The sequence below is a fragment of the Pangasianodon hypophthalmus genome, chromosome 8 (genome assembly GCF_027358585.1).
Source record: "Pangasianodon hypophthalmus isolate fPanHyp1 chromosome 8, fPanHyp1.pri, whole genome shotgun sequence".
Taxonomy (NCBI): domain Eukaryota; kingdom Metazoa; phylum Chordata; class Actinopteri; order Siluriformes; family Pangasiidae; genus Pangasianodon; species Pangasianodon hypophthalmus.
Window position 1 is genome coordinate 13,501,891 of NC_069717.1, and position 21,909 is coordinate 13,523,799.

The window sequence follows — 21,909 nt, forward strand, 5'->3', positions numbered from 1 at the left end:
TACATTCTCTTACTTGCTACATTTTTGAAATCTAGTCAGAATTTATTTACTATTTATTTCTGGCCTGCTACCTGTGTTTATAGGGATCCATCATTAACAGCCCACGGCCTCATCAGCGTCTGCCTATGGGGGGCGCTCTTCCCAGCTGCTATGGGCTGGAAGATTACCGGCCTCACCGCCCCATCCTGAGCCCCGGAATAGGGGTGGGGGGTGGGCCGGGGCAGTTACACAACGCCGTAGGGAACGCTGGGGCAGGAGCGCTCCCCAACACTGGCGACCGAGGGTCCGGAGGGGGCAGCTCCGGCTCCTTCCTGGGTTCTCTGTTTGGCAGCAAGCGTGCCAAACCCCCGGCCCCACTTATTCCCCCAGGGCCGCCGTACCCTGCTCCCGTGGCCCCGCCTACTACCGGTGGCCCGCCTCCTCCCTCGCCTTCCTCCCTCAGTCAGTCCGACCTCGGCGGGCCCTCCAAAATCCAGGCGCTGCACGCACAGTACTGCCACAACAATATTGGCCCACCTCCACCTCCATACCACCATCATCAGCACCACCGTTACTCAGCCGCTGGCCATCCACACACTATGCATCACACTCTGCAGCGCAGCTCACTTCCCCGCCGTGGTTCACCCATACCCTCCCACGCTCCACTTCAGCAGCAACACTCCCATCATGCAATGCATCAGCATGGCCGCCATTCCAGCATGGGCTGCACCCCTCCGCCGTTGTCTCCTCACTCACCACATTCACCCATCAACCCATTCAGCTTCTTCCACACTCATGCCCCACTGCCACATCCCGCCAAGCTGCCACTGACACTGTCTCACTCCCAGCCCAACCCCCACCCTCACGGCCACTCCCACGTTCTCTCTCATACCCACAGTCACATCGGCCACATCCACAGTCCCCATCCACTACTGCACCATTCCGCCCATCAACCTCACTTTGTGTTCGCCCCACCTCCACAGGCCCCCTCCGCCATCACAGCACGTCACGTGCCCCAGGCCCCCGTACACTATCTGCCTCAGTACCCGCCCCTGTCCTCCATCCCGCCTCCTCCGCCGCACTCGCCTTTACCCCCTCCTACCTCCCCCCTCACCCCTCTTACACCGCTTACACCTCTCTCGCCGCTGCCACCACAGGTGGTCAACCAGGGGCCCGGAGCAGGAAGCACAGGGGGCAGCGCCAGCACAAGCGGCAGCTCCAAGTCAAAGCCCATCAGCCGCATCAGTACAGTGGTTTGAGACGCGGCAGAGCTCGCAGGGCAAGAGTTCACCCAAGGAGGAGCCGAAGCCCACGTAAGCGGAAACACACTGTGGTCCGACTTTGCTACTTCCACATCCGCTTCCCACATGTGTAGAGTGAGGGTGATGGAGGCTAACCTATAGATGGGCTACTAAATGCATACGCCATTTGCTGTCGTGTCATGCTGGTACTCATAACATCCAAACTCATTCATCAATGCAAAATCAGGAGGCTGAAGGAGATAAGAGTTGAAGGAAGAGCTGATTCGTTTATTCCTCGGAAGTTGACGTATGAGCTGGAAGTGCAGTGTTGCCAAAGGTGGAAATTGTGAGAGGTTGCTGCCAACCTACAATGCGAGAGACAAAGACTCAAAATTTTAAGAGTTCCAACTGTCCTGCAACAGAGGAGATCAGGAAGCGAGCTTTACCAGCCAGCCTGAGGAGAGTGCAGAACACAAAAGAAGCATCAAGTTTCCATGAACAGCACTAAAAAAAAGCATGGACAATTAAAGCAACTGAGGTTTCATGGAAATCCTGTTTTCTCCATTTCAGCATTTAATTTTTAACGTCAAATGACAATCATTCCAGGTCGAGGCAAGTTTGTTTTTTTGTGTTTTTTTTTTTTTCTAACAGAATTTAGTGATACATTCCACATTCCTTCCCATGCCTTGGACTAAATGGCTGTCAATGTTGGACTACAGCTTCACAGCTTTAAAAGACTCAGCCACACACTTTGAACCACAACACATCCTGTTTATGTTAAAGGCTTTTTTGTAATAAAACATTTTTTAGTGGAAAGAGACCATTATAGGAGAGAGAGCCATTCAGGAGGCAGCATTCCAGTATTTAATTCTATGTCTGGAGTCTAAAAGGGGAAATATTTGAATATAGAACATCATATGTAGTATGTAGTTGTGTTCTCAATTTCAAATCTGCAAAATCTAGGCGTAGCCCACTAATTTAAAAACCAAAAAAAGTTTCAATTCTTAAATATTCTTTAGTTCTTTCCGTTCAGTTTGCTTTGCTTTTTTTTTTTTTTTTTTTTTAATGACATGGATTTGTGTCTACGAGTAGGTGAAAAATTTAATATTTTTATTATATAATAATTATAATTATTATATAATGTTTCAATTATATTTATTTTTTCCAGAATGAAATAATTAGGTAATTGTGATGTAAGTGTCAAAATTACTTGATAAGTCTGACTTGTCCAGTAATTCTGTTTTAATGACTATTTTTCTTTTTAACACACTTTTGAACTATCAGTAAGTACTCAAACAGGCTCATATGACTTGCTAATTACTTGTATTTGGCAACTTATTGCATAGCCTTAGTGCCTGATGTAAGGTTTTAGGATCAATTGATCCTAAATGTGCAGCAACTGAATTTCCCAAAAAATAAAAAATAAATAAATAAATAAGTGATATACTTACAGTGCTGGCAAGGCGAGCACTGTATTGTTCTTTAATTTAAATCTTGCAGAATTAATTGTATAAATACTTATTTTTTACTCAACGGTCATTTGAACTGAATTATAAGCATAAATAGATAAAGACATTCTCTTAGCATTGATTGTACAGTACAATTTACAAGAATGATATGATTCAAGTGTGTTTTCCGTTATTAATATTATGATGTCAAATATTACCGATATTATCCTTGATATTTTGATGTAACACTTACTACTAATATGGATATTGTTTCTGTGCTGGTTTGTTTTCTATTAGCCTTTTTTCAGTCTAACACAGTGGTATTTCATGTGTACAAACGGAACTTAACTGGGCTACCTATTTCAGGAGCTAGTTTTGCTTGGAAAAAAATTCGGTCTTTTACACCAAACCCATTGCCAGAAGCCATACACTTGTACTTAAGCCAGTCACTCTTTTAAAGAATGTGAATTTACATCAAGTTACATATCTTTGCCCTTTTGTTTATATATGAAAAGCATGCTAATATGATTGGTGCATCTGTGCACACCAGCTAATACATTTCGCACTTGGTTGTCAGTGCATCTATTTGTATGCTGCTTTTACATTTCTGTAGTGTTTGCTCTAGGTGCAAAACAAGAGCTTTTAGTTTGTGCGCACAAAGACTCAAGGCCTACAAGTGCAGTGCCTTGTTAGCAGATCATCTCCCGTCTCCAGCACCCCAATATATGCACACACACACACCAAACACATCCCCACAAACACACTCGCCAAACACACACAACAGGTACACCTCCCCATTCCTCTCTGGCTTTCTGTCGCTATTTCAATACAGGGCCATATTCAGAGTTTAGTTAGTGTTGTAAGGAGTTAATACAGAAATTGAGCACAGCAGTATTCAGACTTCAGAATCATCTAATTATCAAATTATCAGAGTTTGCATGACTCAGGACAGTTCTTTTTCCCTGGAGGAATTTCACACACCAAAATATGGGATGCAAAATTAAGGGGAAATTTAAACCCATAAATATGTGATATATATTTTTATGTGATATATATACAGTACTTTGCAAAAGTCTGAGGCACCCTAATGTTTTTTTTTTTTTTTTTTTTTTTTTTTTTTTTTTTTTTTTAAGTACATACTTTGTTATAGATTTTTATTTTATGATTTCTATATTATCAAGTCAGTACAAAAAAACCTCTTAGATTTCCAAACGTTAGTTTTCCAGCACAAAATTAAATGTTACAGAAAAATGTTTGTATGTCAGTAAAGAAAGCAGCATATTACATAAGAGACACTTTTCAGACAAAAATACATAATGAAGGCTGCTGGGTTTTGCTGCAAAAATAAGAAGCAAGTGTGTCAGTCAAAGTCTCCAGAAGAACTGCGGCTGGTTCTGCAAGATGCTCAGTAAAACTTACAGCTCATTTCCTTATAAAACTTTTTTTTTTTTTTTTTTTTAAAGCAAAGGGTCTTCACACCAAATATTGACTTTGTTTCATTTATTACTGTTTACTGCTCTTTATAGTATTTTTTAAATGTAGAAATATTTAATTTCATTATTTTTGAAGGCATCTTTGCTCTACAGCTTATTTGACTTATTCGAAGTTTATTTGACTTTGTATATTTTTTGTATTTATATATTTTCTTTGGGCTTAAAGGCTTATACGTGTTTTTAAGGGAGCGACCAAGACACAAGTGAGGAACTTCCCAGGCATTATCACTAAACAGGTCATTTCAATGAATTGAAAAAAAATCAAGTAAAGAACCTGTTTAGATGAAGTCTGTATAAGGATTTTTCCTGTGTATCTGTTGATTTTTTTTATTTTATTTATTTTTAATTTAGCGGCAACTCTGAATATGGCTCTAGAAGTTTTTGAAAAACATTTAACCAGCAAACCTACCTTCATATGATTTTTAACGTTTATTTTCTCATAGTTTATTACGTATCACTGTGTGGAATCTAACATTAGACTGTCATCTAATGTGGGATACGATACAGTTAGTCATTACAGGGCTGTTTAGCAAAGGACGTACGTTCAACAAGGTGTGAACTATGTGGCTGTAGGATGCCGTCTAAATTTTGAGCACAACTCTGAGCATTCTCCCATCACCCTTGATCCTCTTTTGAGCTAGTTTGTTTCACATTTGTGCTTGCATTAAGTGTCATGAGACCTGAAGGACAACAGGTTCAAAAACAAATCACAGCCGACTAACAGACCTATTAAAGTAGATTCAGTAGTTTTGGAAAGCGTCTTTACTCCTGATTGGATATGCTGATGTCTTGCGCCAGTGTGCCAATGTGTTGCATGTTCTACTGCACTTAACTGAATGACGCTGTATAAAAACTTGAATGTACATATAAGCTAATATAAATACTCTGTATTTACTCTGGAATGGGCTGTGTTATAATGTCTATAACTGGCTGGGAGCAGGGAGATGAGCTATTGTTTACACTTTAGGGACTGGGGAACAAAATGTAACTGTAAATGTATCAGTATGTGTTTCAGAGCAGTAATTATATTTAAAGAGATGACATTGTATGAAGTTTTATTTGTATATATGTATGACGTTTCCATCACAACCTAATTCAGAGAAATTCTATGTGATTATTTATTGCGCTTATTCTATAAAATATGTTCTTGCTGTTGGAAATTGTTGTTTTTTCTGCTTTGTCATCTGTATGAGTCAGTTACTTCGGTACTTACTGAGCATGTGTGCGTTGATTTGTGTATGTGTTTGCGTGTGTATGAGTGGGTTTTTTTCTGTTGCCTCAAATCCCATTGCGAAATGATCAAAAATAATCTGCTTGACAAATTCATTTATACTAAGCAATACAAAATGGTTTTATTTCCCTAAAATGTCATGGATTAAGACCATGTTAACAGCACACTGAAATGACCATTTAAGATCGAATGCATGTTACAGCTTGTGTAAATAGGACCACTGATATGAATCAACAGGTACCAACTGCGCTAACAATATAATAGAAATCTACTTGTAACTAACACACCGACAAATCAATAGAAACTGAAGTAAGAAACACTGATCACATAGATACTATACTGAGCAATGGATATACATCAATATAATCCATAGAATATTTCTGTTAATGTGTGCTATACTTCTCATTAAAATCATGCAAAAATGTTTCACAGTCCAAAAGTCAGAAAAGTCACTCTGTACGCATAGAGTGGATAGGTTGAGAGTGGTCAGAATAATAAGCAAAGCTGTTGTCCTGTTTGTTCACACAATTATTTACAAATTAACACCTAACTCTTGCTGTGGTTCATCGATCTGTGGGGCATCACTCAGCTGGATAAATACAGATTTGGCCTTTTTTTGGTCTTGTGCTTTAGCTGTTGCAGCTGGTCATGTCTGCTGTAGGTATTAGACAACATGGCTGTACACCCATTCTCAGCACCTTCCATTTAGAGCTGCACAATATACACTCATTGGCCACTTTAATAGGAACACCTGCACGATTATGCAGTTATCCAATCAGCCAGTTAGGATGCAGCAGCACAGTGCATTAAATCATGCAGATACAGGTCATGTGCTTCAGTTAATGTTTACACCAAACATCAGAATGGGGGAAAAAAATGTGATTTCATTGACTCAAATAACCTCTCTTTACAACCGTGGTGAGCAGAAAAGCATCTCAGAATGCACAGGACATCGGACTTTGAGGCAGATGGGATACAACAGCAGAAGACCACGCTGAGTTTCAGTCCTGTCAGCCAATACAACAATGTGAGTTTACAGTGGAAACAGGACAGTTGAAGATGGTTGCCTGGTCTTTTTTCAATCTCCAAATGTTCAGTTTCTGCTGTTGTAACCCATCTGCCTCAAGATTCAGTGTGCTGAGATGCTTTTCTGCTCAGTGTGGTCGTAAAGAGTGTTTATTTGTCTCACCTGTCAGCTTTTGGAAGTCTGGCCATTCTGACCATCCATCTGACCTCTTTCATCAACAAGGCATTTCCACCCACAGAACCTCTGCTTAGGAGATGTGTTTGGGGTTTTTTTTTGTTTGTTTGTTTTTTGCACCATCCTGTGTAAACTCTAGAGACTGATGTGTGGGAAAATCCCAGAAGATCAGCAGTTTCTGAAATACTCAGACCAGGCCATAGTCAGTGTCACTGAGATCACATTTTTTCCACTTTCTCACAATTGCCGTGAACATTAAGCTCTTGTCCTGTATTTGCACAGTATTTTATGCAAATACAGTGCATTTTATGCACTGCTACTACACTATTGGCTGATTGAATAATTGCAAGAATGAGCAGTTGTACCGGTGTTCCTAATAAAGTGGCCAGTGAGTGTATCACTCACAGTGTATCGCATTGTTAATATTATCTTTGCCTTTTCTATACTGATATAACAGATGATATCACTGATATCATTGAAATTATCCCTATAATTCCTATTTTATTTGTCTGCTGTGATTATCTTAACCAATATTACCATTCTGTTTGAGTGTGAAGAATCACGCCAACCAATATCATAAATAGTTAATAATTCACACCAGTGTTTCAAGGCTTTAACTATGTCACATTAAGGGTTCATCAGTGTTTTTAACATATTGCAAGGTATACCACAGTCACAATATGTAGCAATATAATCTTGTGTATATAATCATATTGTGTAACCTTACTCTGAATGAACAAAAAAGGCGTTGCTCCGTTGTGTCCATGTTACGCTGGTCTTGGTGTTTTCAAGCACATTCACCTTGTCCTAGTTTATAGGGTATAGGCTGTATTTTTTCCAACATGCACCATGCCGATTTAGCACCATGTTGTCTCAGCAACCTCACTGGTTCTCAAATGTAGTCTCTGGCACGAACTGGTATTTACTTCCTTTTTTTCTGCTATGGGTTTTGAGGGTAGTTAAATAACCATTACAGGATTCTATAGTTACAGTATTAAGGAGCTCCAATTTGTAATTGTTTGTATAATGACACGAAACATGGAGTGAATTTAGATCTTTCTTGCTGTGTGCTTTTCTGTTGTAACTTGGCATTCTCTTGATGGAAACCACAGATATTTGTCAAAACAACAGTCTAGTTACAGAATTTACTTTGTCTTAACAGTTTACGTATGAGGGTATGTAATAGGTAGAATACACACAGGTACTGGTTCTGTGCCTGGGTATTCATTGTGCTGTCATAAAATTTGTGCCGGAGTAACTTTGCCATCCAAAGGTTTGCAAAGTTTGAAAAAGTTATTTTAGAAGCACCTGATGCCATCTTTAGCAGACCAGTGTGCCTAGATTCCAGATTCCCTCATACCATTAAATATGATATGACTAAAATAAGAACCTAATAAATGAATTTTTAGTTGCTACAAGCGTTTGTTATAATTTTAAGTTCTCATGGGTAATAAAATTGGCTAAGCAGTTTTCCAGCGTCACTATATATGTGTGTAGACGCTACTACATGTTTTGTCACTTTGCAGTTTATTTTGAGGTTGGAGTTGATGCTTAGTGAAATTAGCTTAGAAAGTAGCACCAAGACAGCTCCAGTTAAGACATGCTGTATCATCTGTAACATGCTTAAATAAAGCATATTTTGATAAATGTTTAAGGTGTTGCTGAGGTCTAATATTTCCTGTGTTTTTGGTAGTTTCATAAAAGACATGATCCAGACTATTGGCTAAGCATATTCTTAGTCTAAAGGAAGCAAAACATAAGGCTTTATGTTTGATATTATGTAAGTAATTAAATAAGTAAAATAGCCAGCTAGCTAGATGTTAAAACCAGAGCATCTACATGTTAGGAAAATAAGCACATTTACCCCAAATCAAGGCTTGGTTGAAATCAACACTGGCAGAGCACCAGAGATGTAGTCTAAAAATTGTGCTTGTTACTTTTATGCTGCTTTTATGTAATGGTGATGTGCTACAGAGAATTTTGTGAGATTGTTCAAGCTTTTTCTGTGCTTTTCTCTTAGACAGTAGTGACAGACAGAAGGGGGTTGTAGACTCTTGTCCCATCTGGAGAGCGAGAACCATGAGCCAGGAGCTCTTGGATGGTGATCCAATTGTCCAAGATGCGACGGTTGCGCTTCTTTGAACTCTTCTTTTGGCTTATCTCTAGAATGGAGGTAGCGGCCTGACCTGACTCCTGTTGGCCATCCTTTCCTGGGTCTTGGCCTCGATTACGGAGATAATCTAGTCGACATTGCATCATAAACTCACGTCGTCGACGTTGCTCGCGAGCCCTCAACAACTGTTGCTTTCGCTCCTCTTTGCTCCAGTACCGCCCCATTTTCATTTCACTTACAGCATCATCATCAGTGGTCATGCCACTACGCTCCTCACAGATCTTCATGGCACGGGCCTTCAGTAGGCGATCACGGACAGGTCGTTTTACTACATAACGTGTGCCATCACTACGGATCTTCACCTTCCACTCCATGCGTGGTGAGGCAGGTGGAAGTGGCAGAGGCAAATCCAAGGAGTGTTTTACTGGGCTGGTGTGAAGCATGGGGCTAAGAGTGCTGTTTGCTAAACTCATAGGGCTTGCCCGGCCACTACTGCCAACTGGAGCCTCACTCTCCCCTTCCACAGTTCTATCCATAGTGCTCTCTGTGAATGAGGAGCCTAGCTGCATGCAGCTCTGGTAGCGCTCAGGCTTAGGTCGGTTAGAGTGATGTCGTCGGGTAAAGTAAGGACTAGATTCAGCACTACGGCCACCAGTTCTTTCATGAATGCTGTTGGCTCTCGAGCTCCTGCCCTGTGTGTCACCATCCGCTAATGAACGAGTGGTCCCCTCCCGAGACAGAGAGTGGAACTTCTGGTTGATATTGGTGTTCATGTGGAACTTCTTGTAGCTATTGGGTGAATAACTGAGTGTGCCACGACCCCTCTCACTCCAGCTGGGTCGGTCTCTGTGCCTTACCTGCAGAGGACAACCAGACTCGTCTATCTGAGCAACAGGAGAGAGGTGATCACTCACCAAAGGTGTGCTCCTGCAGCTTTCTCCTCCAGTGTTGTAAGCACTGCTGGTGTCCTTGTCTGATCGCTCTCTCTCAGGGAGTTCTTTGATATCTGACAGCTCATGGTGTGAGGAGCCCTGTAGGTCAGTAGACCCCCTTGCTGAAGCCTCCTCCTCCAGCAGCCATGCCTTCAGGCAGCGCTCTCGTAGCTGCTGCATCTTCTGTGCACGAAGAATGTTCCGACACTTGAATTCAAGGTGCCGTAGCTCCTCCTCCAAGAGTGCCATCTCATGTGGAGTCAGGCTCTCATTAGAGTTTTCATCCAAAGATACCTCTTTGTCTTCTTCCTCCTCATCCTCCCCTTCTCCTTCCCTCTTCCTTCTTTCCTCAGCGCTTTTCCCTGCATTGCCATTCTTCATATTTCTTTCATAACGACATTTGATCTCTAGCAACTCTCGGTACCTCTCACACTCCTCTTCAGTCAGGCCGGGCATCATCATGGCACTCACTGGATCATGGATGTATCCTCCCCCTGCGCCACCACAATCCAGAGAGTCTGTGCTGAAGTGGAGTTCTCTGATATGGAGTAATGGTGATGGAGTATCCCCCCCACCTCCACTGCCCCTGCCAGGCCTGAACTTGCGGAGGCTGTGTGGTGTATTAGTGGTGTTGGTATTGGAGGCACTGGTCTGCTCGTCGCCAAGGAGTATATCATGCTCGGATGATTCCTCATTCTTGGTGCTCTCATCTGTGCGGCCCACGCCACTGTCCAGCTCCTGGCTGTTATTGAGGGTGGTCAGGCTTAGCAAGGGTGTTTCGCTGTGTAGTGGGACCTCATGAATGCCCATCTGGGCTCTTTGCTGCCGATGATGGTATAGATTGGATAAGTGCGAGCTGTTTAGAGTGTCCACACTCATGCCTACTGGTAACTCGAAATCCAGGTCCTCAGGATCCATTTGAGTCTCCATCTTACGTTTTTATGTGTCACAGGAATGTGAATGGTAGCAGAATAACAGTGGTAGTAGTTTGAGAGAGAAAAAAGAACAGAGGAAAATAGCACAAGGTTGTTATGCCAGAACAGATGTAAAACTTTAAATATTATTTAAGCTCTTTGAGCAAATGCATGCAGTAACACATTTGAACACTAGATGGCAGTATCAATGTACAGTGCTACAGATATTGGGATTCAAGTATTCAATATCACATGTTCTGACTGAGATAATATAGGTCCATAAACATATTTGAAACATTATTGTTTGAAAACTTGATTATTTAAGGAATCATGTAGCTCGGAATCAATTGACTATTTCTCTCTGAGGTTGTTGAAGTGGTAATCGATTGCACCACCATCCGATTGGTACTCTGAACTGCAAGAAAAGAGGTATTGATTATCTTCACTATCTGCCATGTCTCAAGCACTTGCACCTTCTCTCTCATAATCTTTATTTAGTAAGCCTTTAATCTCTGCCTTCTTTCTTCTCCACATGTTCTCCAATCTTTCAGTCTCTCTGTGTACCACCTCCTTACTGCGTTCCCCTTCAGATTTGGCAACTACCTTCCTTACCCCATCCCATCAATAATTACTTGATCTTTTGTCTTGCTGGAGATGATAGAAACAGGAGAGGATCTGTTGCTTTTGAAATCTTGTTAATGCATTACACTACCTTACTGTTTTGCTTTATAGTATTTGTTAATTATTTGCCTTTTTTTAAATGCAAAGCCCCTCAAGTGTAGGCTAGGTCCTGATGAAAGGTTAGTTTTACAAACAGAGCCCGTTTTTTTTTTTTTTTACAACTTCCAGTTATTTTCCAGCTATACCATAAGTTTAAAATATGAGTGGCGGGGTTCATACCCTTAAAAATTTAAAAAACGTACCAAGGATAAAATCTGTCCCACTGTGTGCTATCATTGTATATTTTGTCTTATATTCTATATCAGGTCCATTTCCTTTTCTTCTTTGTCCTCTCCTCATGTCTTTTTAATGACTCTATCTGTAGTCTGTACTAAAAATCTGCGTTTTTTCTCTCTACAGTTTTTTTTCTCTTCATCTTCTCCTTGTGGAATAGCGTTAATGGAACTGCATTAAAGCCTTGACAGACATCACTAAGAGTGATCACATGATTCAGTCATGACTGATGTGAGTGCTCCATTTCCCTCCCATCAGCAAAATAAGCCATTAATTTTGGGATCTGTTGTCAGTAGTCGATGGAGTAGATGTATTAGCTGTGCATCTGTCATGGACAGTTTGAGTGGGTGTGAGTGTAATGTGTGCATGTATGCATACATGTGGAATATTGAACCACCTCTATGTCAATATTTGTGTTTACCTCCATCTCTGGTCTGGCCAGTAGCAGTGAAAAATTTGTGCTGTCTTCTCGGGTAAGGATGGCCACTGCCTCTTCTCTATTCTGGACATCAACTCCATTTATCTGGAAAACATGGGATCAACACAGAGTGAATAGAGTGTTCCTAACGTCATATACAGTAAAGTCTTCAGTGTAGCTGAGAATTACACTGAACAATGTGGCACATGTTCACACTAAAAATAGGCTCCAACAGTGCTATGGACCTATAGAGGATCTGCTGGTGATTAAAACTTGGCAATTTGTGGCAGGTGCTTCAGAAATAATAATTAATTTTTAGTCATTCATCATTCATTCATCTCCAGTAACTGCTTTATCCTGTCAGGGTCACAGTGGATCCAGAGGCTATCCCAGGAGCACCTACTGGCATGTTTTTTTGGAAGTTGGGATGAAACTGGAAAACCCGGAGGAGGCCCACGTAGACACAGGGAGAACATGCACAAAAACCCCACACAGACAGTAACCTGAGCTCACAACTGAACTAGGAACCCTGGAGCTGTGATATATTTTGGGGTAATGTAGTCCAAATTCTTTAAAAAAAAAATCCATCTGTCACCTTAACCGAGTCTCTGGTTTGTCCCACTAGGGGAAGCTGTAAAGGTGTTGTTGAATCCTCTGAGTGTAGGATTCTTCATTAATTCTTCACCAATCTCTTTGTTTTATAATACTTTCATTTTGAACATCTCGCATTTGGTGCACACTTACCTGTAGTATTCTGTCACCCTTTCGGATGCGTCCATCTTTGGCAGCTATACTGTTGGGATTGACCTGGGAAAATGAAACGATCAGTCAAGTGAAAATTGCATACTTGCAGGCTGAATATCAATCACATTACAGTTGAGTTTTCATTTACCTCCCCTACGTAGATACCCTGGTCCTCCTCATCATCAGTGCGGTAGCACACTGTCAAGCCAAGCTTGTCCTGCTGCCTGGACTTATAAAGCTCCACTTCCTAACAGCGAGAAAAGGGAAGCTCATAGCAGGGCACAGATCAAACACACTGCTTCACAGACTGATATCTAAAGAAGCAATTAAATCTCATGCTGATAGAATATTAGGATGTAATTGAATATTTGGTAGCTGCATTCAAACCTCATATTCCAGCTCTTCTTGTCGATCCACTTCATGGTTTACAACATCAAGGTAGTCATTGGGATCAGCAGAGTCATGCTCCAGAGTGCTATAAAGAGAGTCGTTTAATACTGTAACCCACCTGAATTTAACAATGATATGTTACTGTAGGCAGCTCTTCCACATACTGCTTCTCCTTTTTCTCTTTAATGAGCTGTTTAGGACAGAATTTATGCAGGAGACAAGTCACAGAAGAGCCCTCAAAACAGCATTTAGTATATAACAGCCTTATTTTAAGTGTTTTATGGTATATTTGTGGGAACCTCATTAGAAGTATCTGATTTAACTACATATACAGCTGTTTGTTTATGGTAATTTGTTGACGCTGAAGCTGTTGTATGCTGATAAAGGAAGATATTACATTGTAGTTGTTACGTTAAAATTCATAAATGCGAAGCCAGTGGAGACCAAGGCATACTTTGCAGTTTTGTTCTCTGTAGAATTAATATACTTTATAATGTGTCTGTGATTCCATGTTTCTACAGACTGCATTTTTCATTGCATCATCCCACTTTTTTCTGTCATGCAGATTACTTTTTTGTGCTGGATAACATTGTGTTATGGTTGACGATGCAAGCAAGGGAAAGAACATGAGCCAGCGAAAGAAGTAATAAAAGTGGGATTACTCCTGAGAGCAGCATGAGCAGAAATGAAAGTTTGTCTGCACACGCTGAGATAAAATCAGGTTAAACCAAAATAAATTAAAAATTGTCCATTCTTAAATCGAGCCACTTAAAAGTATGGATAGTAAACTCTCTTTAATCAGAACCCCTACCCAAGCTGGATGCATATTATTTGCTAATTTAATTAGTACATTATGAACATACAAAGCTGGAATAGCTCTTGAACGATGCTCACAATAGGAAAGCTGGCTTGTATAAATCAGCTGTGCTTCCAGCTGTTCTGCATCCTCCAGACCTCCAGGTCAGCATGCCTACAGTTTCCATTCCACAAGACTAAAGGTCATTTAGCAGTATTTATGTAATGCACTCACAGGTCGTTCAGCAGGTATGACTCCACCATTGGGGGCAGTGGAGGAGATGGAGGGGGTTTCGGAGAGCTGCAGCCAGTGTAGTTCCCTCGACCAGCACCCAGAAAGTTCTGAAAGCTGATGTCTGTCTGTGTGGAGTTGTCCACACAGTCTGTGATGGCCATAAGTCTGGCACTTCCTGTGGCAGTTCCTGCTTTCCTCCTGTGTCCCTTCCGGACCACTTGAAGCAACAGGGGATCATGGGAATGGCCATCCTTATCTTGGGATAGGTGAGAGGTTCTTCTACCTTTAAGCTGATGAAGAAAGGTTAAAAGGTACGAGTGATTAGGAGGATCATTTGTAGATGACTATATAATGGTTGTTTGATCTAACCTTTTACAAAGCAATAAAATTCAATTTAAAAAAATAATAAATAAAAATTTAGGCCAGGTACCACAATCTTCTAGGCTTATATTCTCTTTTACCTATATCAACATGTACATTCACCATCCACTTTATTAGGAACGCCTGTACACCTGAACATTCATGCAGTTATCTAATCAGCCAATCATGTGGCAGCAGCACAATGTATAACAATGCATAAAATCATACAGACATAGGTCAAGAGTTTTGAGTAATGTTCACATCAAACATTAGAATAAAGAAAAAAGTGTGATCTCTGTGACTGATCATGGCATGGGTGTTGGTGCCAGATGGGCTGGTTTGAGTATTTCAGAAACTGCTGATCTCCTGTGATTTTCACACACAACTCTAGAGTTTACACAGAATGGTGCAAACAACAAGAGACAAATGATCAGGCAGGAAGTCTATGGGAACTCTGCATGATTTTTTTGCATTGTGCTGCTGCCACATGATTGGCTAAATGGATAACAGCATAAATGAGGAAAAAAATTACATAAAACTAACCTTTCGACAGAGATTTCCTATGAAATTGTGTAAAATTATGTGGATTTTTCACATTTATAGGCTAAGAAAAATCACTTGGCTCATGGAGCATAGGTCATTCTGAGAAAACGTCTGATAAACGTAACATTAGTAACCAATAGAGTCCCTGGAACAATGATTTCAGGACATTTGTCTTTCAGGACAAATCATTATGTCATTTAAGGGGATGTTTGTGTGGAATACATAACAATCTGTTTTAGAAACTAAGCTTTTCAACAATACTGGATTTAATATGAAGAGAGAAAAACAAGCAAAATCACCATTTCTGCCCATGGTGTCTGGTTTTAATAATCAATAGCCACATAATAATAGTCAGCAAAATGAATGACTAGTCAAAGAGAACCTGAGACATTCTATTCTATTATAATTTCTATATAACACTGAGTTCATCATTCATACATGTATTAAACTACCTATAAGGTAGTTTTGAATGATCCCTATTTTGAAAATACGTTATTTTACAATTCTATATTAGTCATATAAACCTTATACTTCAACCTTTATTTCAGCATCAATGGGACGCATCATGTTGCCCTTCTGTTGAAAAGAACAGATAAACCCAAGTTAATGTTTGTGAAACAGGGGAAAAAAGAATCATTTATACATTGCAATATTTTATATGGGATTATAATTACATGTTAATAATTAACATAGATTTCTGTTGAACAAGTCATTATTGAAAATGTGACCAAACAGACGAATAACATCACCACATATATACCATCCAGACAAATTGCATCTTCAGCATTGTTTCAAATCTCTCTACTGTCATATTTTTTTTTCTTCAATTTTCCACTACATTGACTCTTTGCCAAGTTGTTCGTTTTCTACAGAAGAACCAACTGGAGTATGCATTAACTAATTCAGTGATGCAAGCCTTCATCCCCAACACCCTCTCTCAGTCCTGATCAAAATATCTCAGATATACAGTCGATTTATACTGCAGGAGTGCAGTCCTCAATCAATACAGGCTTAATCCTGCTGACACTTTTGCCATGACCTCCGTCTCATTACTCTGGTTCTGCTCATGCTCACCATAACTGACCCCTGGAGACTGGACCTCATCTCAGTCCTTCATAGTATTTGAGGCGATGCTTTTGACTGTCCAAACGAGAGAGTAATCCATTTATTATCCCTGTGTGTATGTAGGATTATTGATCATGTCGCTGGGTTTGATTAAAAATAGCTGGTTTGCACACTGTTGCTGGAGCATGATGAAGTGGAAGACTACACTGATAGACATGGTATAGTTTTCTCATATATACGCTTGTGACACTTGTGATGAACAGGTATTTTTAGCTTCCTTTTTCAATGTGCATTTGATTATTTGAATATTTTCAATATGAATTTTTAAATTCTAGGCATGTCCTTTTTTTTAAAGATGTGAATTTATGAGCGTAGCAGTCATTCTTTTGAGGTGTTTGGCCAGATCGATAGATATATATTTATCTACAAATTACATTCACTGTGATGAAATTTATTCTCTTCTATTAAATAGGACACAGTGTACTCCAGGACAAGGCTGTTTGTCAAAACAAAGCCAAGAGACAGCAATTACCTCTCTTTATCACCTAATACGCTTTATTGACCTTCACCCACTATATTTACCCCTACGGAATAACTGCATGTCTAATGAAGCAGACTGCCAAATACAGACATTAGCATTCACAATGGCTTTCACCTAATTCCTTACTGTCAGTGACAAAATCACAATTTGAAGAGTTCCATTGCTGGCTGTATTCTGTTTATACTTTTCTATCTACAACACTGCAAATAAGAGTTGCTATGTTGTCATTTCCAGTGGAGGGGGCTAAAAAATGAGTTTGGGTTTTCTAGTTATTGAAATGGATGATGCTCCATTTTTAATTTTCATTCTCTTCACAGTGCTCTTGACCCAATTATATGTCAAGCATGTATTTTTATAAAGGTTGGACACATTTTGGTTAAGTAGGTCATGTTTTTCTAATCACTATTTATTGTTCAACAAACCATGCTTCTCTCTCATTCTTTTAACCTTTCTTGCCTTGCCAATTCAGAGGAGATTCCAGTCTTTCTCTCACCTTTTTATCTCTATCTATCTCTCTGTGTCTCTCACTATCTCAAGCATAGAATGAACCTTAACCTCCATTAATGGCTAGGTTCTATTGATGTACTTTGAACCAGACAGGTGTGAACCTGATGGTTGTTTTATCTGTATTTGTACAGGGCTAGGGGCTGTGTTGGGAATGGGGAAGGGCTGTAAACAAAGGTTACTGATGTCTTAATATCATCATTTATTCTCATTTAGTTGTATTTAACAGTGCTAGGGTGGAGAAGAGTATTGTATCTTCTCTTCTAGCCTTGGTGAGCAGAGTCAAAGGTAAATATATCTCTATAGCATGAGTGGACTGTGTTCATTTGTGTTATTGTGTGTGTGTGTGTGTGTGTGTGTGTGTGTGTGTGAGAAAGAGACTTGGATGTGTGGTGCTGCGTCTCTGCCTGAACACTACGGTGAAAAAGCGTATAAGTCTTTCTTAATTACCCCAGTTGCCATGGCAACCACATCCCATAGAGATGCATTTGACAGAACTTGTTGTTGGGGAGGGGGAGACGGGGAGAGAGAGAGAGAGAGAAAGAGAGAGAGAGAGAGAGAGAAAAACTGCGAAACCGACTAGACATGGAAGGTGGGGCTGCATAAAAGATTAGTAAAGTAAGAGCATACTTGACGCATATTGGAGCAGCTCAGTATTCAGCATCAATTCAATGGATTTCAATAGAGACACATGCATTTAAACCTCATTACATGCCTGAAGTGTTGCAGCAATTAGTTTAGCTTGTTAGCACAAAAAACAGCTGTTAAATAAATGACATCAGCCTCACTGCTGGCTGCTGTAACCTGTGAGCTTTGCTAGCAGAACCAAATGGTCACATTTCCTGATGATGACAGTAGGCCGTGCTTGTTTCTGGTCTTCTATATTGCCACACTATGGGTCAGAGAGAAGAGCAAGCACTCAGGCAGATTCACAAAGCATGAGAGAGAGAGAGAGGGGATGAGGAGAAGTGAGTGATGTCTGTAGAGTGTGAGCCGGTGTACGTGACTGATGTCTATCCCTGAAGGACATGAAAAGGTGCAAAGCTAGAAGTCTCTGTCTCCTTGATCACTGAGGAGTGTCATGGTACCTGGAACTATATAAGTGATGTATCCAAAGAATGATTAACGATGTGGCTGTCTACCCACGAATACACTGAACCTGATTTATTAAAGCATTTAATGCATGAAAAATGTTTGGTTTTCAGGTTTTGTCATCACATTTGTATTCCATGCTTGATCACGTCACCGAACTTGTATGTGACAACACGAGTTGATCTAATCAGCCCAGTGTGTTTTGTTTAAAATGGTTTCATCTGGAACAGAAATGTGAATAGAAACATTGTGATGAAACACTGAGGAAGACATCCACATGATAAAGACACACGGTGGGTCCTGGTGGTCTCAGCTACAGAGATCATTTATCATTCTCCACCATACCTCAGAGAACACATATATCATATACATGCAGTATTTCATTAATTTCCATGATTCAGAATGCCTCCAAGCGTTGTTGCCGTCTGGTTGGAAAGAGTTAAGGGCTCTCTGAGCACTTCCTCTCATCAGTGAGCATCATTTTTAAGGGGGCTTACATGCTGAGGGCTCCATGTTTCATGCTGAAAAACTAGTTATGGAACGTAGCACATCAGGCACCTCAGGCAGTGGAAGGGAAGTATAAAGGAAGCTCTTGAAATTGTATTGGAGATATTGGAGATCTAGCAGCAGATCCTTCTCAAATTATATATAGCACAATTCCACCAAAAGATCATGGGCTGGCGAGGGTGAAAATTGCTGTCAGGAAAAGAAAAAAATCAACAGCCAACTCTAGCCTTTATAATAATACTTGTCTAAATGGAGGAAATGGAGAGTAATATGTTCAAAATATCCATTCTTGTTTTAATATAGCATGTTGTTTCTAAAGTATTGTATTAGAATTGGCCTTTTGGACTTGATAAGTGTTTAAATCATACCCTACCAATAACCTTCATTTCACATGGTATTGAGAATATACAAGGGCTCTCAGTTATAAAGCAAGAAAACAACAACCATTAATGTGAAGAGATACTGCATAGACTTTTCACACTTGATCATACGAAGCTGATTTTCTGAAATGAAGCACTGAATGAAATGTGTTGTGTTGGATATATCAAGCCTGGAGCAATGCTGAATGGTGTATGTGTTATCCAGAAATGTGAGAGAAAGCCCATAAACTCCTATTTACCAGCCAGCTTCAATTCATTATTCCCTCAAGAAACTCAGTCAAGTGTGAATACGGCTGCAAAAGACAGTACCGCTAATGAAGCGTGTGTATTCTCACCTGGAACATAATCCTGTACTGCTCCTCGGGTCGGTTTACTACACACATGTTACAGCCCATCTTGGTTTGAGTTGAGTTTTTTAACCTCTGGTTCTCTGCTATGAAAAGGAACAAGGTCTTAGTTGAGTTCTGGAGATCTCTCCCTACAGGTTAAGACTCTGCTTTCCATGAAAAGCCTTTGGAGTTGTGTTCTCAGTCTGTTCCTCTTCTTCAGTCAGAATACCAAACGGCAAGGCAGGATGAGAGAATGCCTTCAGAAAAGTCCAGGAGTGACAGTCAAGTCTCTTGTAGAAGGACTGGGCAGGGAGGATGGAAGCAATGGTTTGTGGTTTAGTGTATTGGTTAAATCCAGGCACTCAAAAACACTGTGGTTGTGTAGTGTATTTGTGCTTTTGCCATTATATCATGATTTATTGTCTCCTTCTGTCAACATAGCAATGTAAATGATTGAATACTATGAAATGAAATGAAATGAAATGAAGTCCTTGAGGCAAACCCTTATTATATAACAATATGCTTCAAGCAACTTATATCTTGGTTATAAATTTTGTTTGCATCCATATCAAGTCCCTTGTGCATTTACTCACACTTCATAATCTGTTTAGTTAAAGAAGATATTAATACTGCCTGCAATATATGCTGTGTTTACCAGCCAGATCTCTGAATTCCCAGCTGAAATAACTGCTGTCTTGGATTCATTGTGCTTTTATCAGAAAGTCCAGTTATGTGCAGTCTATTATGTTTCTATAGCATGTATATGTCGCCTTTCACTAATTGACGTCCTACAACCTGTCAGTGGAATAGCACGTGACCTGTTGAGTTTTGCTTTACTTTCTTAGTCTTTTGCTTTACTTATCCTTTGCAAATATACTGTCCATTTTTCCAGACATGTTTCAGAAGCTTTTTTTCATGAAGCATCTCTTATAGTGCCAATAGAGCAATTAAAGATGTCTCTTTCTGAACTAAGAATATGGAATGCCCTCTCTGTTCCACACTCTGACTCTCTTCAATACAGATCCCTGTCATTCAGCAATCACATCTTCTCTCCTTCTCACTAACTGCAGAGTGTGCATGCCAGAGACTGGATGAGTGAATGCACCTGTCAGAGCACGTCTGAGGCAGTCCCCCACTGCTTCCCCCCTGACTCCCTCTTTCACACTCTTCCTCTCTATCTCTTTCACTCCCTGTCTCTTTATGGCTCTACAGATTTAGGACTAACTCCTTTGGTGTGTACGGCATCAAATACACAGTTCATTGTGTAACAGAGAGTCGTATGAAAAGCATGATACGATGCAGTGGGTGAGAATGAATAATGGCGTTTATAGCAAGATTGTTATTGAAGCTCAGTCATGGTTTACTAGTGAATGAACAAGATATGTGAGATGTGTGAGATGTATCCATATTCCTTCAAGCCCTGACAAACCCAAGTCCAGGGTGTATTCCTTTTTATGTGGAAGAAAGCCGGTTGCCTTTAGGCAGAGAAAAGGCAACTGGTGATGAGCCACCACCTCTTTATCTTTCTCGTCCTCCCTTCTTCCTTATGCAGCTCTGAAATGCAATGTAATCCAGCGTAGGGTAATGAAGCGCTTCCAGAGAGAAAATCAGGATCAAGTGTGCAGTCTATCAGGACAGAAGACAGACGGTCCAGCAGTAATCCACAAGACGGATCCTCTTAGGCTGCGCTAGAGCAGTGCTGACGACGTGTACATGTGTGTGTGTGTCTGTAAAGAGAGGAAGGCAGAGCAGCTCAGTGACATAAAGTGTGCAGATCAGCACCGCTGCACGCGCCAGAGACCATTATGGCTTTCCAGCAGCTCTCTCTCTCCTCTCTCTTTCCTCTCACTGCAGTACCAGCCAATACTCAGCAGCCTGCTCCCTTCCTCTCTCTCTCTCTCTCTCTCTCTCTCTCTCCCTCCCACCTTCCTTCTTCTCCTTACCCCCTCCTACATTTCTCTACCGTTCCCACATTTACTGCTCTCTCTCTCTCTCTCTATCCATCACCTGTGCCTCCGTTTGGCACTCTAACTCTTTGTTGCTTGCTGTTTGCCAGAGCAGGAGCTTGTGTGCTAGTAGAATATATTAAAACACACACAAACACACACACACACACACACACAGTGCACTTTATTGCTGCACATGCCAGACCTGCATGCTCATGAGGAATGGATCTCTAACCAGGGGACAATTGGCTGCAGACTAAAACCCTGCAGATATTTTACATCTTGCCAGAAATATGTGTAAAAAAGTGTCCTCATATCATATGGGATGTGTGTGTGGGTAGAGGCTGTAGAGCTGATGATATCTTGCACCTCCACCTTGCCACTAAAGCAAAGCATTATTCACAGAGCCCTGTCTACCTACAGCAATGCCACGGTAAATTAGATGTGATGGTGTCCCCCATGTGAATTGCAGATATCTTGTTATCTAGCTCCATCCCTATGCCACCCTTCTGCACCACTGCACTCTGGGTAAAACCATTTTACTGAGCCAACTG

General features: G+C 40.7%; 2 protein-coding genes across 5 annotated transcripts in view; one reads left to right on the forward strand and one right to left on the reverse strand.

Moving 5' to 3' along the window:
* Positions 1–5,360, forward strand: part of LOC113527348 (IQ motif and SEC7 domain-containing protein 2) — an 89,640-nt gene extending 84,280 nt beyond the window's left edge. For all 4 annotated transcript variants that reach the window (XM_026915078.3, XM_053235922.1, XM_053235923.1 and 1 more), the window contains one exon: positions 84–5,360. In XM_026915078.3, the coding sequence (XP_026770879.3) occupies positions 84–1,238 (1,155 nt within the window). In that variant the 3' untranslated portion in view covers positions 1,239–5,360. The remainder of the gene's footprint in view (positions 1–83) is intronic.
* Positions 5,361–6,678: 1,318 nt separating this feature from the next.
* On the reverse strand, positions 6,679–21,300 carry pdzd4 (PDZ domain containing 4). Its single transcript, XM_026930085.3, has 8 exons — positions 19,416–21,300; positions 15,529–15,567; positions 14,089–14,378; positions 13,056–13,143; positions 12,817–12,915; positions 12,669–12,731; positions 11,928–12,029; positions 6,679–10,568 (listed from the first exon to the last, which is right to left on the reverse strand). Exons 1-8 carry the CDS (start codon positions 19,473–19,475, stop codon positions 8,610–8,612), a joined length of 2,700 nt encoding a protein of 899 aa, XP_026785886.2. The 5' UTR covers positions 19,476–21,300; the 3' UTR covers positions 6,679–8,609.
* Between the last annotated feature and the right edge of the window lie 609 nt (positions 21,301–21,909).

What these genes read in the sequence shown, in the direction of transcription:
- pdzd4 (XM_026930085.3), bottom strand. Translation starts at nt 19,475, where the DNA reads ATGGGCTGTAACATGTGTGTAGTAAACCGACCCGAGGAGCAGTACAGG. An exon ending in TCATACCTGCTGAACGACCT is followed by an intron (nt 13,144 to 14,088) that starts GTGAGTGCATTA and finishes CTCTCTTTATAG; the next exon opens with CACTCTGGAGCATGACTCTG. An exon ending in AGGGTATCTACGTAGGGGAG is followed by an intron (nt 12,732 to 12,816) that starts GTAAATGAAAAC and finishes TCATTTTCCCAG; the next exon opens with GTCAATCCCAACAGTATAGC.